At 44.4% G+C, this 18,809-nt stretch overlaps 1 protein-coding gene across 1 annotated transcript in view; it reads left to right on the top strand.

Annotated features, from left to right (window-relative positions):
• tmem178b (transmembrane protein 178B) overlaps window positions 1-13,998 on the top strand; it is a 124,539-nt gene extending 110,541 nt beyond the window's left edge. Inside the window, exons 4-5 of the mRNA XM_010863672.4 lie at window positions 9,532-9,669; window positions 13,190-13,998. Coding sequence (XP_010861974.1) covers window positions 9,532-9,669; window positions 13,190-13,440 — 389 coding nt within the window. The 3' untranslated portion in view covers window positions 13,441-13,998. The remainder of the gene's footprint in view (window positions 1-9,531; window positions 9,670-13,189) is intronic.
• Window positions 13,999-18,809: the final 4,811 nt, after the last annotated feature.

Below are 18,809 nucleotides of genomic sequence, written 5' to 3'. Positions count from 1 at the left end.
GGGTAGTTTTCCATGGCAAGTACTTTTGTCTATGTTTTGTCATTGTTGTTGAGTGCCCCTCCTACCTTTGCTTGCTGAGGCGCGTAGTCCACCTGGATTCTTACATTCACAAAAGCATGTTCGAACATTAAAAACGGTCTTACATTAATTTGCTAATTGTCCTTTGTTTTTGTTAACAATTCATCATTCGTTTTTGGAGTTTACGTTCGTTTGTATAACTATATGCATATATTTCTTGACAGTGATTTTTATCTGACAGTTGCATTATGAATTAGTTACTCGCTGTATATATCTGTGACTCACTACTTAGAAGTTTACAACATTTTGAATGTAATGTCAATAGCCTAGTCTTACTTTGGAGACCCATCACTCTCCTCCTTGGTCAAGTTGCCAATATATATTAATTATTTAAAATAGGGTTGAAAGCAGGGAAGCCAGAGAGGCCAGAGAGGCCAGGGAAGCCAGAGAGGCCAGAGAGGCCAGGGAGGCCAGAGTGGCCAGGGAAGCCAGAGAGGCCAGAGAGGCCAGAGAAGCCAGAGAGGCCAGAGAGGCCAGGGAGGCCAGAGTGGCCAGGGAAGCCAGAGAGGCCAGAGTGGCCAGGGAAGCCAGAGAGGCCAGAGAGGCCAGGGAAGCCAGAGAGGCCAGAGAAGCCAGATAGGACAGGGAGGCCAGAGAGGCCAGAGAGGCCAGAGAGGCCAGATAGGACAGGGAAGCCAGAGAGGTCAGGGAAGCCAGAGAGGCCAGAGAGGCCAGAGAAGCCAGAGAGGCCAGAGAGGCCAGAGAGGTCAGGGAAGCCAGAGAGGTCAGGGAAGCCAGAGAGGCCAGAGAAGCCAGAGAGGCCAGAGAGGCCAGAGAGGTCAGGGAAGCCAGAGAGGTCAGGGAAGCCAGAGAGGCCAGAGAGGCCAGAGAGGTCAGGGAAGCCAGAGAGGCCAGAGAGGCCAGAGAGGTCAGAGAGGTCAAGGAAGCCAGAGAGGCCAGAGAGGCCAGAGAGGCAGGACACCAAGCAGTCATTCAGGCCTTTTGCATCATCATAGCGACGGTCAAAGGACCTTGACGCACGCCACTGCTCCCTCTCCATCACTGACAGACAGCTGAGTTGTCGTGGTAACAGGAACATATGGCACTTATCCTATTGCACTGCTCCCTCTGCGTCCATCTGATTGACAGCTTGATGTCCAGCCCTCTGCATCCGGTGACCCTAAGGACAAGGTGATTGGGTGGAAGAGGTGATTGACGTGTTGTGGCTCCAACCTGGCCCCCCTGGTGACCTGAGTAGATATACAGACATGACCATTCTTGGATATTCCTGCTGCTTTTTTAAATGATCTGTACTATTTCCCAATAATCTACATTGATATTTATTCTGTTTTACTTTTTGAATCCTACATCTGACAAAACATATTTGTGATCTTCTACTCAGTTCTCTTCTGCTTTGCAGTATTCTCCTCACTCCTCTTCCTCTCCTCACTCCTCTTCCTCTCCTCTCCTCACTCCCCTTCTCTCTCCTCACTCCTCTTCTCTCTCCTCACTCCCCTTCCTCTCCTCTTCTCTCTCCTCACCACTTCTCCTTTCTCCTTTCCCCCCTCTGGTCTTTCTCTGAAGGTCTGGTCTTATAGGCTTGTCCCCTTTTCTCCTGGGAATCCTCTACTGTCAACAGATCAGAAAGCTGACAGTCCTCCTCACTCCTCCCCCTCTTTCTCTGGTCCAATCACTCTCTTCTGCTCACTACTGTTTGTCCTCTGTCTGTCTCACTACTGTCTGTCCTCTGTCTGTCTCACTACTGTCTGTCCTCTGTCTGTCTCACTACTGTCTGTCTTCTGCCTGTCTCACTACTGTCTGTCCTCTGTCTGTCTTACTACTGTATGTCCTCTGTCTGTCTCACTACTGTCTGTCTTCTGCCTGTCTCACTACTGTCTGTCCTCTGTCTGTCTCACTACTGTATGTCCTCTGTCTGTCTCACTACTGTTTGTCTTCTGTCTGTCTCACTACGGTCTGTGTTCTGCCTGTCTCACTACTGTCTGTCCTCTGTCTGTCTCACTACTGTTTGTCTTCTGTCTGTCTCACTACTGTCTGTGTGCAATCTGTCTCACTACTGTCTGTCTTCTGCCTGTCTCACTACTGTCTGTCCTCTGTCTGTCTCACTACTGTATGTCCTCTGTCTGTCTCACTACTGTTTGTCTTCTGTCTGTCTCACTACGGTCTGTGTTCTATCTGTCTCACTACTGTCTGTCCTCTGTCTCTCTCACTACAGTCTGTCTTCTGCCTGTCTCTCTCTCACTAATGTATGTCTTGTGTCTGCCTGTCTCTATAACTACTGTCTGTCTTCTGTCTGTCTCTCTCACTACTCTGTGTTCTGTCTGTCTGTCTGTCTCACTACTGTCTGTCTTCTGTCTGTCTCTCTCACTACTCTGTGTTCTGTCTGTCTTCTGTCTGTCTGTCTCACTACTGTCTGTCTGTTTGTCTCACTACTGTTTGTCTTCTGTCTGTCTCACTAATGTGTGTCTGTCTGTCTCACTACTGTCTGTCTTCTGTCTGTCTCACTACTGTCTGTCTGTCTTCTGTCTGTCTCTCTCTCCATGCCCAGCTCCCTGCGGGTCTTGCATGAGTGCTCCCAAAGGGACAGTAGGAAGGCCAGCCTCCTGCCCGACTGGAAGTGAGCCATATGTCCGTTAACCCCCGGGGGCTCCTATCAGGCAGCAGAAGGACACCAGACACACATTAGACACCAACCAGGGGCATGTTGGAGCCTGTTCCTAAACTAAACGCTGACAGGCGAGCAGAGGAATGGGAAGGAGGCGAGAGGAATTGGAAAGGAGAGAGGAGGAGAGAGGAATGGGGAAGGAGAGAGGAGGGGAGAGGGATGGGGAAGGAGAGAGGAGGGGGTGGAAGGAGGAAGGAGAGAGGAGGAGAGAGGAATGAGGAAGGAGAGAGGAGGAGAGAGGAATGAGGAAGGAGAGAGGAGGGGAGAGGAAGGAGGAAGGCGAGAGGAGGGGAGGGAAGGAGGCCCTTTACACTATCATTTGTAAGATGATTTCTGCTCTCTATTGTTTTCTCCTCTGCTGGCGGTTGACATCCCATAATGAAATTTAGCTCTATTACCTTAATGGCAGGCCCGTCGCTGCGGTATCAAGCACATCGCTATGGCAGCGGCAGTCAAGTGACCTGCCCCTCCCCTAACAAGATGAGGAGCAACTCCACAGGGAGTCAGGGGCCATGTGCGTCCTAAACGGCATCCTGTTCTGTAGACGGGGGCCTTATGTGTGTCCAGGTCACTAGGAAATAAGGTGATGTTTCAAAAACTAAACAACGCCCACCCCTAAATGTCGTTCCTCACATCTGGAGCTTAATCCCTACTGCAGCCGGCGCCTCACGGAGCTCTTCCGCGCAACGCCGGCACCGCGCCTGTGTGACATCGCATCATTGTCACAACTGTGATGGATTTGTTGCCATAAGGACAGAGGCAGGAGTGGCAACCTTCACCTGACCGGTCAAAGGTCAAGAGAGGTGTCAGGGGCAGTTGATGCTGTTTGTAAACTGTTTGTCTGACGGGTTCTGGCAAAATTAATGGTTGAGTTTAAACTCTGGGGTGCATGTTTTATGTGCTCTTCAAACTCTTAACAGGCTGTTGAAAGTTGGGCATATACTGTGTGGTTCTGACTTCAGCTGGTTCCACCACTGAGGTGCCAGGACAGAGAAGATTTTTCACTGTGCTGAGGAGATGTTAACCCCTAGGGGTTTGGACAGTCAAGCGACGTGAGGTGAGATGGAGTGCTCTTCTCGTCACAGGCATGGCGATAAATATAGGTCATGTCATTATACTTCTTCATATTTATATTCAGTACTTTGCAGGTATTCTTGTCTATTTTTTTGTTTTATGGGAGGTAATCAGCCGTGATCAAGCAGACATTATATATCTGAAAACCATCTATATTAACATCACATTTCAACTTCAATTTCTAGTGATGGATGGTTCAAGTATTTTCATCAGTAGTATTACAGTTATGGAATACTCCTGTAGTAATGACTGCAGTATTGGAGGATGGTTCAAGTATTTTCTTCAGCAGTATTACAGTTATGGGATACTCCTGTAGTAATGACTGCAGTACTGGAGGATGGTTCAAGTATTTTCATCAGTAATATTACAGTAATGTGATACTCCTGTAGTAATGACTGCAGTACTGGAGGATGGTTCAAGTATTTTCATCAGTAATATTACAGTTATGTGATACTCCTGTAGTAATGACTGCAGTACTGGAGGATGGTTCAAGTGTTTTCATCAGTAGTGGGATACTCCTGTAGTAATGGTTGGAATGGGTTGGACTGGGTTAAAATGGGTTGGACTGGGTTAAAATGGGTTGGACTGGGTTAAAATGGGTTGGACTGGGTTGGACTGGGTTAAAATGGGTTGGACTGAGTTGAAATGGGTTGGACTGGGTTAAAATGGGTTGGACTGGGTTAGAACTGGTCCACCACTATGTGTCCACCACACCTCCGATTTAATTATTAATAAATAGCGATAGTTTTGCTTAGGAGACATTGATTTGTAACTGAAGCCCTGTGTGCAATGAACACGTTGCCATGAGAGCCTCCACGCATTGTAGACTTGTTCCATACAATCCATTTTGTTTTAATTTTGTTGGGTGTACAGGGGAGTTTCACCTTTTTTCAAGCATTCATGTAAAATATATTTTACTAAAGTGGGGGCCATCGATTTTCAGGGAGGTTGATTTTCTTCAAGTCCCTGAGCTACTGCACCGGATATTAAGTCCCCTTACTCTTTTCCTTGGACATGATGAATTATGAATTAGAATTGTTGAACGTCATGGAGCTTGAAAATGTAAGTAACAACCAAAGTGGGTACGTCTTTATAATTTGTAAGTAGCTAATTAATCAGTTTTGATGACACAAAAATAGCAAGTATTTAGTTGCTAATATATTCTACCATTCAAACCATGCAGTGAAGGGTGTTTTCTAGGTGAAATTAAGACATTGATCAAATCATTTAATAATAGAATTGTAATACAAGATGCAAGAGGGAGAAGAAATTTCAGCATGGACTTCTATAGTGCACATAAATAGAGTTACATTAGTATCAGGAACCACTGTTTGGTGTAGTCAGTGAGCCTGGGAAGTGGCTGCACATAACTTCACCAGCCACCACATGCAGACACAGATATATTGTATCTTATCAGGCCTGAAGGACATCAGACCAAAGCCACAACATTAAACACTGGCAATGAAACAGGTCAACATATACCACTCTGATACATAACAGAGGTCATTGCTTACCACACACAAACCAAGAAGCATCAAGGACATTGTGTTAGGTACTTCACTGAGTGGGACATCCCATATCTCCTAAACCTCAGTGCAGAGGGTACGAAAACCACCGCGTCAACACACCACTGCTACCAGTTCAGCTTCCTCCGCCGACAGCTTTGCTCGGCCCAAACTGGGAGCAAACCGGCGATGGTCTGTTCCGCTACACACATGAGCAACCTCCTTGACAAGGTTGCAGCTGTTTGAGCCAAACTAAAGTGGCAGTCAGATTGTTATGGAGCTGAAGACTGTCATGGCAGGTGAGGGGGCAAGTAACCAGGCTTGCACAAGTTTGTGATGTCTTTGGTGGCAGGTTGTCATGGTAATGACCTTTAACTCCTCAGTCAAAGGTCAATGGTGATGGCAGTGGAGGCTGTGTGATCTGGTTATGACAAGCGCCTCTGTCTTTTTCTCTCTCTTTCTTCCTGAAAAGTAAAAATGGAGAGAGGGAGGTAGGAAAGGAGGAAAAGTGAAAGGAGGAGGTAGGAAGAGAGAGTGAGAGAGGTTTGGGGAGGGCGAGAGTGAGGGAGGGGAGAAAAATAAAAGAGAGAGGCTGAGAGAGGCGTTGTGTTTGTTAATTACCCAGTGGCAGATGCAGCTATCCTCCACTCACTGGGAGACAGCATTTCCGCCCCAAATGGCACCCTGCTTATTATCTAGTGTACTAATTTGGAACAGGGCCCACCTCAAAGGAGTGCACACCCCTCTGGTCCAAAGTGGTGATCAGTAAACAGGGTGGCGTTTGTGAGGCAGACGTTATCCAGGTACGTAATTACTTCCCGTCTGCTTCGCCCAGCATCCCCCAGATACATCAGACAGACACCGAAGTGTTGCTGCTAATCGCAGACATGTATAACAATTTCATATTTGCATTCAAGTGTGTGGTGGGAGTTTGTGTGTGTGTGTGTGTGTGTGTCGTTATCTCTGAGGCTGTAGGGAATCGTCTGAAACGTGGAAGTAACAACTACACACAGTAACTTGGGGAGTGAGCAGCCATCATGGACATTCCTGGCACATTGTGTTTTCAGAGGGAATCATCTGTTTTGGAGAGCGATGATTACAGCCCATCCCAGTTAGCAGCAATCCTGGTGCCTCCCCAATGTGGAGAATCTCCATCAGCCACCATCTTTACCCCCCCCCAACGTGGAGTATCTCCATCAGCAGGGTACATGACCGCCCATCCTGGGGAAAACTAGGATTTGTCCCCCCCCCCCCCCCCCCCCCCCAATATATCACTGTAAACATAACTATGTAATTTCAATAATATTAATAACACACGGTGAAAGCAATTGTGGTGATTATAGACACCTAATTTAGAGAATTTTTTTAGTTTCATAAGATTGTGACCCCCAACCTTTTACCACTCAGCCCTCAGCAGTGAAACATCATGCAGGGACAGCACATGGGTGGGAATCGGACAGTCTGACGTTGGTGGCTGACAGTACACCTGTCTGTCCATACCTATCATGTCATTTTGCTAGCGGTTAGCTGACGTTTGCTAGCTAGCTACAGTAACATCAACCAGATTTACAGCGCTACTTTTGGTGCCCCCTAAATAGCTCATTTTATGTAATTGTCCCCTCTAAATTTGATATCAGATTTTTGCCCCTGCCTTCCCAAAGTGGAGTATCTCCATCAGCAACCATCTTTCTCCAAACGGAGTTCAGCTTTCTGTTTCAACTCGGTGTGTCGTGGACTGCGCCTCCTCCTTGAAATTGTTCTGTTTTTAGTGTTGGTCCCTGTGTTCAATAGATGCTCTTTAAGGTTGAAGTGGCTGGAAGCTGAAAACCGGCAACGTTATTATTCCACATGTTCCCTATATGGTCATGTTGCTGGGGAATTATTCCACATGTTCCCTATATGTTCATGTTGCTGGGGAAAGATTCCACGTTCCCAATATGTTCATGTTGCTGGGGTTTTCTTGCTGTGCGAAACGTCTTCCTGCATCTTTCCTTTGTGTGTTGTCCTTCCCTGTAGCCGCAAACATCATGTTGGTCTTTAAATCCCAAATGGTACACTATTCCCTACGTAGTGCACTTTTTTAACCAGTCTCCTGTTCAATGCTGGTGCACTATGCAGGGTCTAGGGTGCCATTTAGGACTCGAAGGTATAAATCTAAAAGAGAGAAAAAACACTGAGCTGCTAATAAGCATTGTAGGCAACCTGGCAGAGGTGAAGCACTAGATAAAGATGCTGGAAAACAAGATTCAGTAACTATTCAAGAAGAAATGCTTTCTTCCTCTCTGTCACTCTCTCTGTCTCTCTGTACACTGGAAATAATTATTATTATAAAATACAACATTATTAAAGTAATAATACAATTGAGATGGTCAACATGACAATTAGAGGAAGAGTAATTAAATAAAGATAAGAAACATTTATCCCCATTACTCATTGGGCATAATGAACTTAATGTGAAACCAAGTAAACTTTTGATTTTCAACCAATCAAATTACCGGGGGTGTGCTTTCAAATAAAGACATAATTAAAACATTTGATAATGCAAATGTAAATGTGTACATTTCAGCCACTTCATGTTTCATTTTTTAATTTTATCAAAAAATTTCATCCAAAGCAACTCTATTACAACATAGCCAATTAGAGCTTGGGTGAGCATTAAAACAACAAGCCTGGTTCAACCTTTGTCAGTGGCTTTTGAGACTTTCTCAGGGTCTTTCTTACATCTTGAAGTCACAGTTTGCTGTGTATTATTTTAGGGCCCGATGGCAGGTTTTGCTTTGTGCTTGTGTTTGTTCTTCAATGGTTAGTTTTGTTTTTCCCCTCGCAACACAAACACACTGAGACACATACATTCACCTGCCTACCGAGAATGTTTAAAAAAAATCTAAAGGCCAAGGAGACTGGACTGTGAAATGGTAGATCTTCTTGTTTGAGACACTGGTCTACATTAGTTCTACATTAGTTCTAATGTGACGGATTAAGAACATAACGAAAAACTCACTCACTTTTTGCATAGTTCACATGGGTCGGGCAGAGGATCACGCTGACCGCATTTTGGTGGAACCAAATGTGGTCAGCAGCACGTCGATGGGGGTTCCCAGAAGTGCTATCGATTGAGCACTTCCGAATCAATATCGCTGATAATATCCGATTTGACAGTTTGTCCCGTATCTCCGCTGCGCCGCCATATCAACTGGTAACACCACAGATAAATCTTTTTTTCACCTAGCCGTCTCTGGGCTTCAATCTAATAACCTTTTTGTTTGCTGGCCTAACAGTGTTATGGACGGTGTGTCTGCTTCAGGGGGTTAGAGCTCAGCGGTTAGAAAGGCTGGAGTGACAAGCCTTCATGTTGGGCTGGTTCCAGCTGAGATCTCCCTGAGAGAGTGACAGAGAATGACACAAATGTCACAATGTGCCAAAAAGCACTTTACATCGGAGGACTGACAGATAACTGTCCTGACCTCTTGCCCTCGCGCTGTAACCGAGAACATAAAACAGGTCTCACATGAAGGGGTGGACCTCTGGCTACTAGCTGTCTAGGAAGAGGTTGTTGACTATGGTTGAGTTTGCATGGAAGTCATTTTTGATTTAACTCTCCTGAGGAGTAGGTTGTTATAAGTGGTTATAAGGTAACCGTTGCCGAGTTTGAAAGCTTTTATTTAAATGTCTACCTATCCACATTAAGTCATGACAAGATGTCTTTGCAAGTTACGACGTATAAAACATCTGCATACTATAGAATGATTTTATACAAAGGATTGGGAGGAAAGTATAACAAACACATTAAAGATAACTTTAATGCTTGAAAAGAAAAAGGGCCATCTGACCATTTCACACAGCCTGCCTGGGACAGAGACTGAAATATTCCATATATTACTGTTACTTACCTGTTATCATACTCAACACTGGTCCCAACACTGGACCCAACACTGGATCCAACACTGGATCCAACACTGGATCCAACAGTGGTCCCAACACTGATCCCAACAGTGGATCCAACACTGATCCCAACACTGGTCCCAACAGAGGCATCTCCTCAGAGTCTGACTCCTCTCTAGATATCTTCCCAGGTTCCGACCCAACCGGGGAATGTTTCCTTGACACTTTGCTTCAATTTCGGAACATTTGCTGATGTAAAAAGGGCTTCATGAAATGCGTTTGATTGGGTTGATGGTAGGATGGTTGCCCTGACCTCCACTCGTTGTAGCAGCAGTGTGACGCCCCTCCTGTGTCCTCGTCTCTCCTCAGACCTGCGGCGGATGACGGCAGGCTTCATGGGCATGGCCGTGGCCATCATCCTGTTCGGCTGGGTCATCGGGGTCCTGGGCTGCTGCTGGGACAGAGGGCTCATGCAGTATGTGGCCGGACTGCTGTTCCTCATGGGGGGTAAGAACACAACGCAGCTGTGTGTGTGTGTGTTTGTGTTTGTGTGTGTCTGCGTACTGTGTGGGTGTGTGTGTGTGTGTCTGCGTACTGTGTGTGTATGTTTGTGTACATTGTGTTTTTAGTGTGTGTGTGTGTGTGGGGGGGGGGGCGGTTCTGGGTAGGAAGATTTTAGATCTATAAACAGCTAGTTAGTGTTATGATGTTGTCCTCTGGGGTGATAAACAACTAGTTAGTGGCAGGTGGGTTTCTTCTGGAGGTGATAAACAACTAGTTAGTGGCAGGTGGGTTTCTTCCGGAGGTGATAAACAACTAGTTAGTGGCAGGTGGGTTTCTTCTGGAGGTGATAAACAACTAGTTAGTGGCAGGTGGGTTTCTTCTGGAGGGGATAAACAACTAGTTAGTGGCATGTGGGTTTATTTTGGAGGTGATAAACAACTGGTTGGTGGCATGTGGGTTTCTTCTGGAGGTGATAAACAACTAGTTTGTGGCATGTGGGTTTCTTCTGGAGGTGATAAACAACTAGTTAGTGGCATGTGGGTTTTTCTGGAGGTGATAAACAACTAGTTAGTGGCATGTGGGTTTCTTCTGGAGGTGATAAACAACTAGTTAGTGGCAGGTGGGTTTCTTCTGGAGGTGATAAACAACTAGTTAGTGGCAGGTGGGTTTCTTCTGGAGGTGATAAACAACTAGTTAGTGGCAGGTGGGTTTCTTCTGGAGGTAATGGGGGATCTCATTAGTGGGGATGGCGTCTGATTAATGCATGAGGACACAGTCTGTCTTCTTTAGGCTATACACACAAACACACACACACAGTGGTTACACCATTAGTATTTTTCTAGAACGGCAGAAGGCAGAAAAAGAGAAGAAACAACTGAGAGAAAAAGAGAGAAAAAGACAGATACACAGACAGACACAGATGTAGAGACAGAGACAGAGACAGATAGAGACAGATAGAGAGACACATACAGAGACACATACAGAGACAGATATAGTGGCAGATACATTGAGAAAAAAAGAGGCAGCGAGAGAGAGACAGAGAAACAGAGAGACAGAGAAACAGAGAGACAGAGAAACAGAGAAACAGAGAGACAGAGAGACAGAGAAACAGAGAAACAGAGAGACAGAGAAACAGAGAAACAGAGAGACAGAGAAACAGAGAGCGGTGACTAATGAGGGAGTGAGTGAAGTAGTGGAATTTTTGCCCTGAGCTAAAGACTTGCACACACACAGACAAACACACACACACATATACACACACACACACACATATACACAAACACACGTACACACATATACACAAACAAACACATACACACATATACACAAACACACACACACACACATATACACAAACACATATACACAAACAAATACACACACATATACACAAACACACACACACCTATACACACACATATATACACAAACACACACACACAAACCATGGGCGGAGCTTAGCTTTCATTCCCGTGTGCGCGAGGCATAGCCTTTAGCTAATGAGCCGGCAAGATCTGAAGTTCCGCCCCCACAGTCACGGATTGGTCCGTCCTAAAAAAGCATTATGGATTCATTAAACAGATGCAGACGTGTACTTCAGTCAACATAAGCATTCTCTTGACAAAATAGGAAATCAACAACAAAAAAAAAAATTTTATTTTGCATGCAATAATTATTTTCAATGATAAGACAAATGTTCTTGTGGGCCCCTCTGATTGGCTGCCATGGTTGTCGTGCAGCCATTAAAACTCCACCTCTGAAAAATGCATTTGCCAACACAGGCAGTATTTTCAATACTTAATAAATATTTGAAATCCATATTTGAACTACTTTCTGGTATTTTGTTATTTTTATTTCATTGGACTGAACTACAGGCAGTTTTTTGTATCCAGTGTATCTCCTGACAGGAATTAGATCTTGTTCCCAGGGATAACTTTCTTTTGCAAATTTATTTTGTATGTTGAAAATGCAAGATGTTTGTATTTTATCAAGACACAATACTTTCCGATTTCTTTGTTTTTTATTTAGTATACTTAAATGCTAAGAATATTTCAGCTCTTAATTGTTAAATATAATGTCATCGAAGTAATAAAATAGCCGCTAGGATTGAGGCCCAAATGGGTGGTAGTTGAATAAATAACCATTACAGGACAGAGCTGTAGATATCGCCTCTTGTCTATATCCTGAACAAATCCTCTTTCGCCACTCACCGCTTTAACAGTTAATGTGAATAACATTGATACAGTTAAACTGACTAACGTTTCTTACAAATGTTACCTCCACCACAGCCTGGTGTATGGCGTTTGCCACTGGCTGTTCAAACAGCGTATTAGCCAGTAATAAGCTTTACCGGTATCTACTAACTTACTGGAATAGTCATAAGAATTGAGCAATTGCTAGCGAGTCTGCCAAAGCTATTTCATTTCATGGCATAAGAACAACGCTGCAAAACAACATACTTTTTTCTTTCATATGTGAATGACATACAATAACTATCAATAAAAGCGACAATAACTAACCTTTTCATCAAGTGAAAAGATGAGAGAATCGTGGAATCTACCAGAAATAATTAATAAATGTTGTTGCTCTCAATAGATTTGAACTTAGGTCTTCCACAAGAGAGGCACTGTCTTTAACCACTACGCCACGGCATTACATGTTTCAGCAGTCGCTAGACTCCATTGAGGATTGTGTTAAACTGACTAACGTTTCTTATTAAGTTTACCTCCACCACAAATAGCGGCTATGAACTCTATTGTTTTGCCACTGGCGGTTTGAACAGCTTATTATCCAGTAATAGGCTTACAAGCATCTACTAACTTCCTAGGAATAATCATAAGAGTTGAGAAATTTTGAGCGAGACTGAAGATTAACTATTCCATGCCAGAAACAGTTGCAGTATAAACGTATACAGTTTCAGCTAATGCTTACTATAACTTTACTTACTGTATGTTAAGCCAGCAAATGTGTTTGTCTATCCTGACCCAAAACGCATGCACTGATGCGTACTTTGAAAATCCACCAGAAACAGTCGCAATATAACCGTAACAGGAATATAACCGTAAATCGTCTATACGGAATAATTCATAATACGTACTTCGCTTCGCCTGTGAGGAGATACAAACAAGTCTGCATCTACGCTATTTAACAAGGGGCAGTCAGTCACTCACTAAGAGACATTCGCTCTTCCTAGCCGGCTCCACTTACGCGGTCCGGCAAAAACGGTGGTAGAAACACATTAACTGTTCATGATGTAACATTTATATCACTGATTATTGTAACTCAGTCATCATATTGACAAATTAACATGCTGCTTCACGTGTCTCCTCCCACCCCATCTCCCCCCTCTCTCCCCCTTTACTCCCTCTCCCCCCTCTCCCCTTCACTCCCTGTTTCTCCCCCCACCCCATCTCCCCCTTCCCTCTCCCCCTTCACTCCCTCTTTCCCCTGCTCTCTTCCCCTCCTTCTTTCCCCCTCCTCCTCTCCCTCTCCTCCTCCTCTCCCTCTCCCTCCTCCTTCACAGGAACCTTCTGCATCATCTCTCTGTGCACTTGTGTTGCCGGGATCAACTTCGAGCTGTCCCGTTACCCACGCTACCTGTACGGGCTGCCAGACGATATCGGCCACGGCTATGGCTGGTCCATGTTCTGCGCCTGGGGGGGTTTGGGTCTGACCCTTATTGCCGGCTTCTTCTGCACTCTGGCTCCCTCCGTGCAGCCCCTCCCTCGTTCCACCTGCCCCAAGTCGAGGCAGGAGAATGGGACAGTGTGCTAAAAGGTCTGGCGGAGAGGACGGAGGACTGGAGGTCCCTGGACCTGGGCTACAGTGCTAGCTAGATAGATATCTGACTACACCTTTAACCACACAGGACTGCCAGAAGAAAATAAATAATCAACAATCTAACAAACAAAAATCTAACAAGTAGGCAAATCCATTGTTTTTTATTTTATTAATCATCTCAGAAATCTTTTCATGACAACTTACATTGTTTTGTTTCTTATTTTTTATTGTGTGTGTGTGTGTGTGTGTGTGTGTGTGTGTGAATGTCTATAAACATTTGTGTCTTGATCTAGTAAATTGAAAAATTACAGGAAAGATAACCGAGGATCTGACATGCTGGTTGGTTTGTAGTCTCGGGCAAGAGCTGATGACATGCTGGTTGATTTGTAGTCTCGGGCCAGAGCTGATGACATGCTGGTTGGTTTGTAGTCTCGGGCCAGAGCTGATGACATGCTGGTTGGTTTGTAGTCTCGGGCCAGAGCTGATGACATGCTGGTATGGGCGGACGATGAAACTGTCCTTGACATGGGAAATGACCGACAGACATATGGACAGACTACAAACGACTGGAGATTCGACAAATGGGGGGCTGTATCGGATTGTCCCTGACACAGCTTTAAGTTTGGAGGCTGTGAGAGAAGTGGACTTCTTAGCCGGACACAGAGGGATGTTGTATCTGAACCTCAGTGGACCTCATGATGACGACGAACCCATTCCGAACCCATTCACAACCAGAGGAATAACTATACCTCCGCTGTTTCAATGGGCTCATGAGTTTTATGATCAGCTCATCCTGTTTTAAAAAAACATTCAGTGGAATTGCAGCGGACAACGAACAAACCATGAATATGGAATCAATCCATCTGAAAAGCTACAAGGTTTGGGGGTGTTTGAAAACGGACGCCTGGCCAGTGGCTTTGTTTCGGCGTTCCGCTCGGGTTACTCCGCAGCACCCGGCACCACAGAGCCATCAGTGGAGTGAAAGTAGCTTGTACAAAATTGTACAGAACAATAATTCCAGAGAAATGTGATGTTTATCATTCCCAACCAGGGCATGCCTGACTGCCTCACTAACGGCTTCCTGTTCCCCACGTAGTCAGGAAGTAGTGCAGTTTAAATGGAACAAGGTGCCATTTGGGAGGCAGTCATTTCCTTTTCACCCAGTCCTTCCCTCAGTCATTTTATACATGAATACCTCTTCCATCATCAGTGTCTTTTCCTTTGTTTTGAACCCAAACCCATTCTGAATGAACACACAGGTGGCTGAGAGTGTGTGTGTGTGTGTGTATATGTGGGGGGGCTTAGTGTGTTTCGGTTGTTTCCGTTCTAGTCGTAGAGGTTAGTGTGTGTGTGTGTGTTTTGCAATTCAAATAGAACAAGGGGGAAAAAACAACAGTTGTAAAATTATCAATATGACAATAAAGTTTTGTCTTGTACAGACTAATGGAAATACGGTTCTTTGATGAGGAAAGAACCAACAGAAGGATGCGTCATCCTGATGTAACCACAGGGTTCCAATACAGTGAGACAGGAAGGCTCAAACATACAAAGCATAGCATTCTGGGAGGAGGATACCTTTAGAAATTGTACAATTGCTTGCTGCCTTCGAACATCTCTGTGGTGGCATTTATTGTAACTGTCGGCGACAAGCTGTGGGGAATCTGTGTTCTTTTAAAAGTGCTCCCTCTCTTTCTCTACTCTCAAGGTGCGATTCATTCTTTAAGAATCGGTTTTGGCGGTTCAGATTATTTTTGAGAGCTTGAGGGCAAACAGTTGGATGTTAGAAGAGGTGTCACAGCTTCTCTTAAAACCACACACTTCTAAAATGAAGGCCAAAGACTCAGCCTGAAACCTAATGAGGCAAAGAAAAAAGCACAAACTGTCCAATAGACCAGAAATGTGATGTCTTTTCAGCTCCGTCAGCATCAGAGATTTGGGGATATTCGTAATTCTTATCATGTCATAATTTGGCATTTAATTTATCCTCTATTTCCCTGCTTAATATGTAACATACATATAGGTAATTACAGCTGAGAAAAGTGACCAGGCATATTTAAAATTTAATTGAATGGGGCGACCTTAACTGGATGTTATGAACTGGCAGAACTCTCTTGAAGTCTGGTTCGGGGCCATTTCCAGGAACCTGGGGTACTTATGGACCTTGGTAGAGGACACATGGAACGTATCCAATATCTGGTTATGATGTATGAAGGCATTTGTCAAATTGACCTCCTCGTTCCCCCATGGGATGCTATAGAGTGTTCTGACCTCCAACAAAGGTCAAGTAAACAATTACCCAACCTGTTATGGCAGCTTTTATTGAAAGAAAATGTTCACAATCTAAGAAGAGTGACCGCAATTGACAAGAACATAAGCCATTTTATTAACAGGAGTTCGGGATGTACATTTCTGGAGATAATGCCATGTCTTCTGTTTCCATCACCTCATAGAATGTGTTCCAAATACTGCACTGCCATTGACCAGGGCTCAAAGGGAATAGGGTTCCATTTGGGACACAGTTAAGAGTGAAGGACTTTTGCCTGAACGTTGACTTAGCATGCTACAATTACCGCAGGGGTCACGGCTCAAACAGGAAAACATGAAGCACGACCTAATTAATGGGCTCCCAAACTACACGTCAATAATCAGGTCTGACCAGGCTAATGAAGCAATGCGCGCGCTGTCACAGCCGATCAATCAATCGCTCGCTCGCTCGCTGAATCACTCGACAGCGCCAGGGAAGCCATGCGAGCTGTCACGGCCGATCACTCGCTCGCTGAATCACTCGACATCGTCAGGGCCAGTCGTTCGGCTGTTGAGACGGACATGTGCGCCCGCCTCAAGGTGGTGGTAATTCTCTCCGTAACCTTTCTGCAGCCGTCCATTTTCTCCCGAGTCGGAGCTGAAATGAACACGGCCCAGATGACTACATGTCACATGATGTAAGTGTTGAAAGAGCCGGAGGGGCGGGACTAATGACTGTCTCAGGACAGCCGGCCTCATTGTGCCGCGTTGTGGTCACGGGGACGTCCTGTTGACTGTGTCTTACCTGGGACCCTTCATCTGCTCATGCTGCACTTCTGATCAGCCGAACCACAGGACTCTGGTGCTTGGTAATACACTAAGAAGGGAACAGGTCGCATTTGGGAGGCGAACAAATCTTACTTCTTAATAACAACACATTGGACGCATGATGAAAAAGATGATAAAGCATCTGGCTCTGTATTCCATTAAGCACAGCTGGTGGTGTAGCTCCTTTAATGGGTAATAAAAATAAAACACTGTTCCCTCCAAACTACTGAGGGACATTAACGTGCCCGATCCCCTTCTAAGAATATTCTAGTAAGAGGGAATACAGCGGAGAAAGGGGGTGAGGGAAGAGACAGGAAGATGGAAGACAGAGAGGGAAAAAAACCGAGCCATCCAATCCCCACATAGTGCTGTGTTGAAATCCTCTGAGGATTAACCAACAGGAGAAGTATTCTATTCATATTCCATTAAGCACACAGAGCCTTCCTTACACAACCCTGGAGCTCCTTGACACACTTACCCACCGAATATTCTTTTCCAGTGTCTGCTAGATTACACAACAGGAAAGGCATATGTTTAAAAGAGGTCATTGTCTGCATGCACACCCACAAACCAACAGCATTCGCCCAGCCGTTCATCCGTCCATGTATACATACATCCAACAATACATCTCCATTCCTGGGTCCTTCCTTAAAGGTGTAGATTGGTTACCGCTAGATGGCCTTCTGTTCCACAAATGCCACAAGTCAAGGTACTGACATAATCGTTTTTCTTGCTTAACGTTGAAATGTTAAGTTTGGAGAGACGGTTGGCTGTAAGGCCATGACAAAATTTTAAAGCCAGATGGGGACTGTGAATGCAACTCAGCCTGATAGTGAGAGTCGTGTAGATTAGAAGACAGTCCGAATTATATAGTGGTAAAGAGGTCAATGGAATGCAGATGTTAGGGGCCGGTCAAAACAGTGAATCTAACAGTGGATATTGGTCAAATCCCTCATGAGTTATTTTGAGATAATTTTAATATACTGGACTGTTTTCACTGCATAATATTTAGAAGTTGTCCTTTGCTGATTCAGTACAAGTGAGTGCTAAATTCTACCTCCTGTTCGTATAAGCTGGTAGCATAGCTAGCAGTTTGTCAGTGATGGTTACATTAACAGTTGAGGTTGACATCCATACAAGCATTTTTTTACCTCAGCATAATGAAATATACAGAACCAACACCTTAAATGAAGGAATATTGCTGTGGGGGAACAGGGAGATTTGCTTTCTAAGGCATTCCTGTTGCTTGGCGGAGTTCCAATGACCTCTTACCACATCTAACGGATAATGTAGTAGTTTAGTAAACACTGGCTCCTCACTATTCTGGCAACTGAGTTTTCCAGGCTGTCACTGTAAATAAAAATGTGTTCTTAGTTGACATGCCAGGTAAAATAAACACAATGCAAGGTTGACTGTACCACAGTTTGAAGTTAACCTGTAAAAAAAAGCACACCTGAAAAGCAGTTGCACTCATTGCCAGTATTAACCTGAGGTGCACCTTGTTGCACCCTTATAGCAACACAGGTGTCGGACTACATTATGTAGGTCTGAGAACCGGACCTAGAACATCCTTGACTGTGGAACTGAGTAGAACATGGAAATGGAAAAGAGAATATATTCTAATGCTATGGTAGAAACCTTCTGAAATGTGTGTTTACATCAAAAAGACCAGAACGGATGCTTAAGATGTACAGTACGTGAAACATCACAGGAAAATTATGTTTTAAGGCTCAGATGATTTGAATTGTGTAAAATTGTCAAAACAGAGATACTGCACCTTTCCTTTTGAATGGACATTATTAAAAATAAAGGAACATTTCACATCAGTGATGTCTGTTGTGTAAAAAAAAAAAAATGAAATAATGAAATAAAGAAAAACATAAACCCTGGAAATAAGTTTCAACTGTGGAATGTAAAATCATTTATGAAATAAATCTCATTGGTGTGTTACAACGTTGACTGTTTGTCTGTCTCCACTGTGATTGGAATGAAGACGGAGATGCCCTATAACCACAGCATTTAACTGATCATTTCTGCTGATTCAAAGACCCAACTTGTTGAATGAATTAAATCCAACATTTAAAATAATCTAAACCAACGTTTAAGCCTCATGTCAATGAAAGCATGAAACAAAGGGTGAGAAGAGTAGCAGAATCAGTCCGAAGATGGTGCGTTCCCAAACTTTTGAAACACTTTCTTCCTTCTGAAAGTGGTAGATGTCCACTGGCCCTCTTCCTTCAGAATAAGTTATACATATGAGTCAACATCTGAGTTAGAATTATTTGGATTTT

This window comes from Esox lucius, chromosome 14, assembly GCF_011004845.1.
Source record: "Esox lucius isolate fEsoLuc1 chromosome 14, fEsoLuc1.pri, whole genome shotgun sequence".
In the NCBI taxonomy this organism is placed as follows: Eukaryota; Metazoa; Chordata; class Actinopteri; order Esociformes; family Esocidae; genus Esox; species Esox lucius.
Note: the sequence above shows the minus strand (reverse complement) of the source record. Positions and strands in the feature narration are given on the sequence as shown.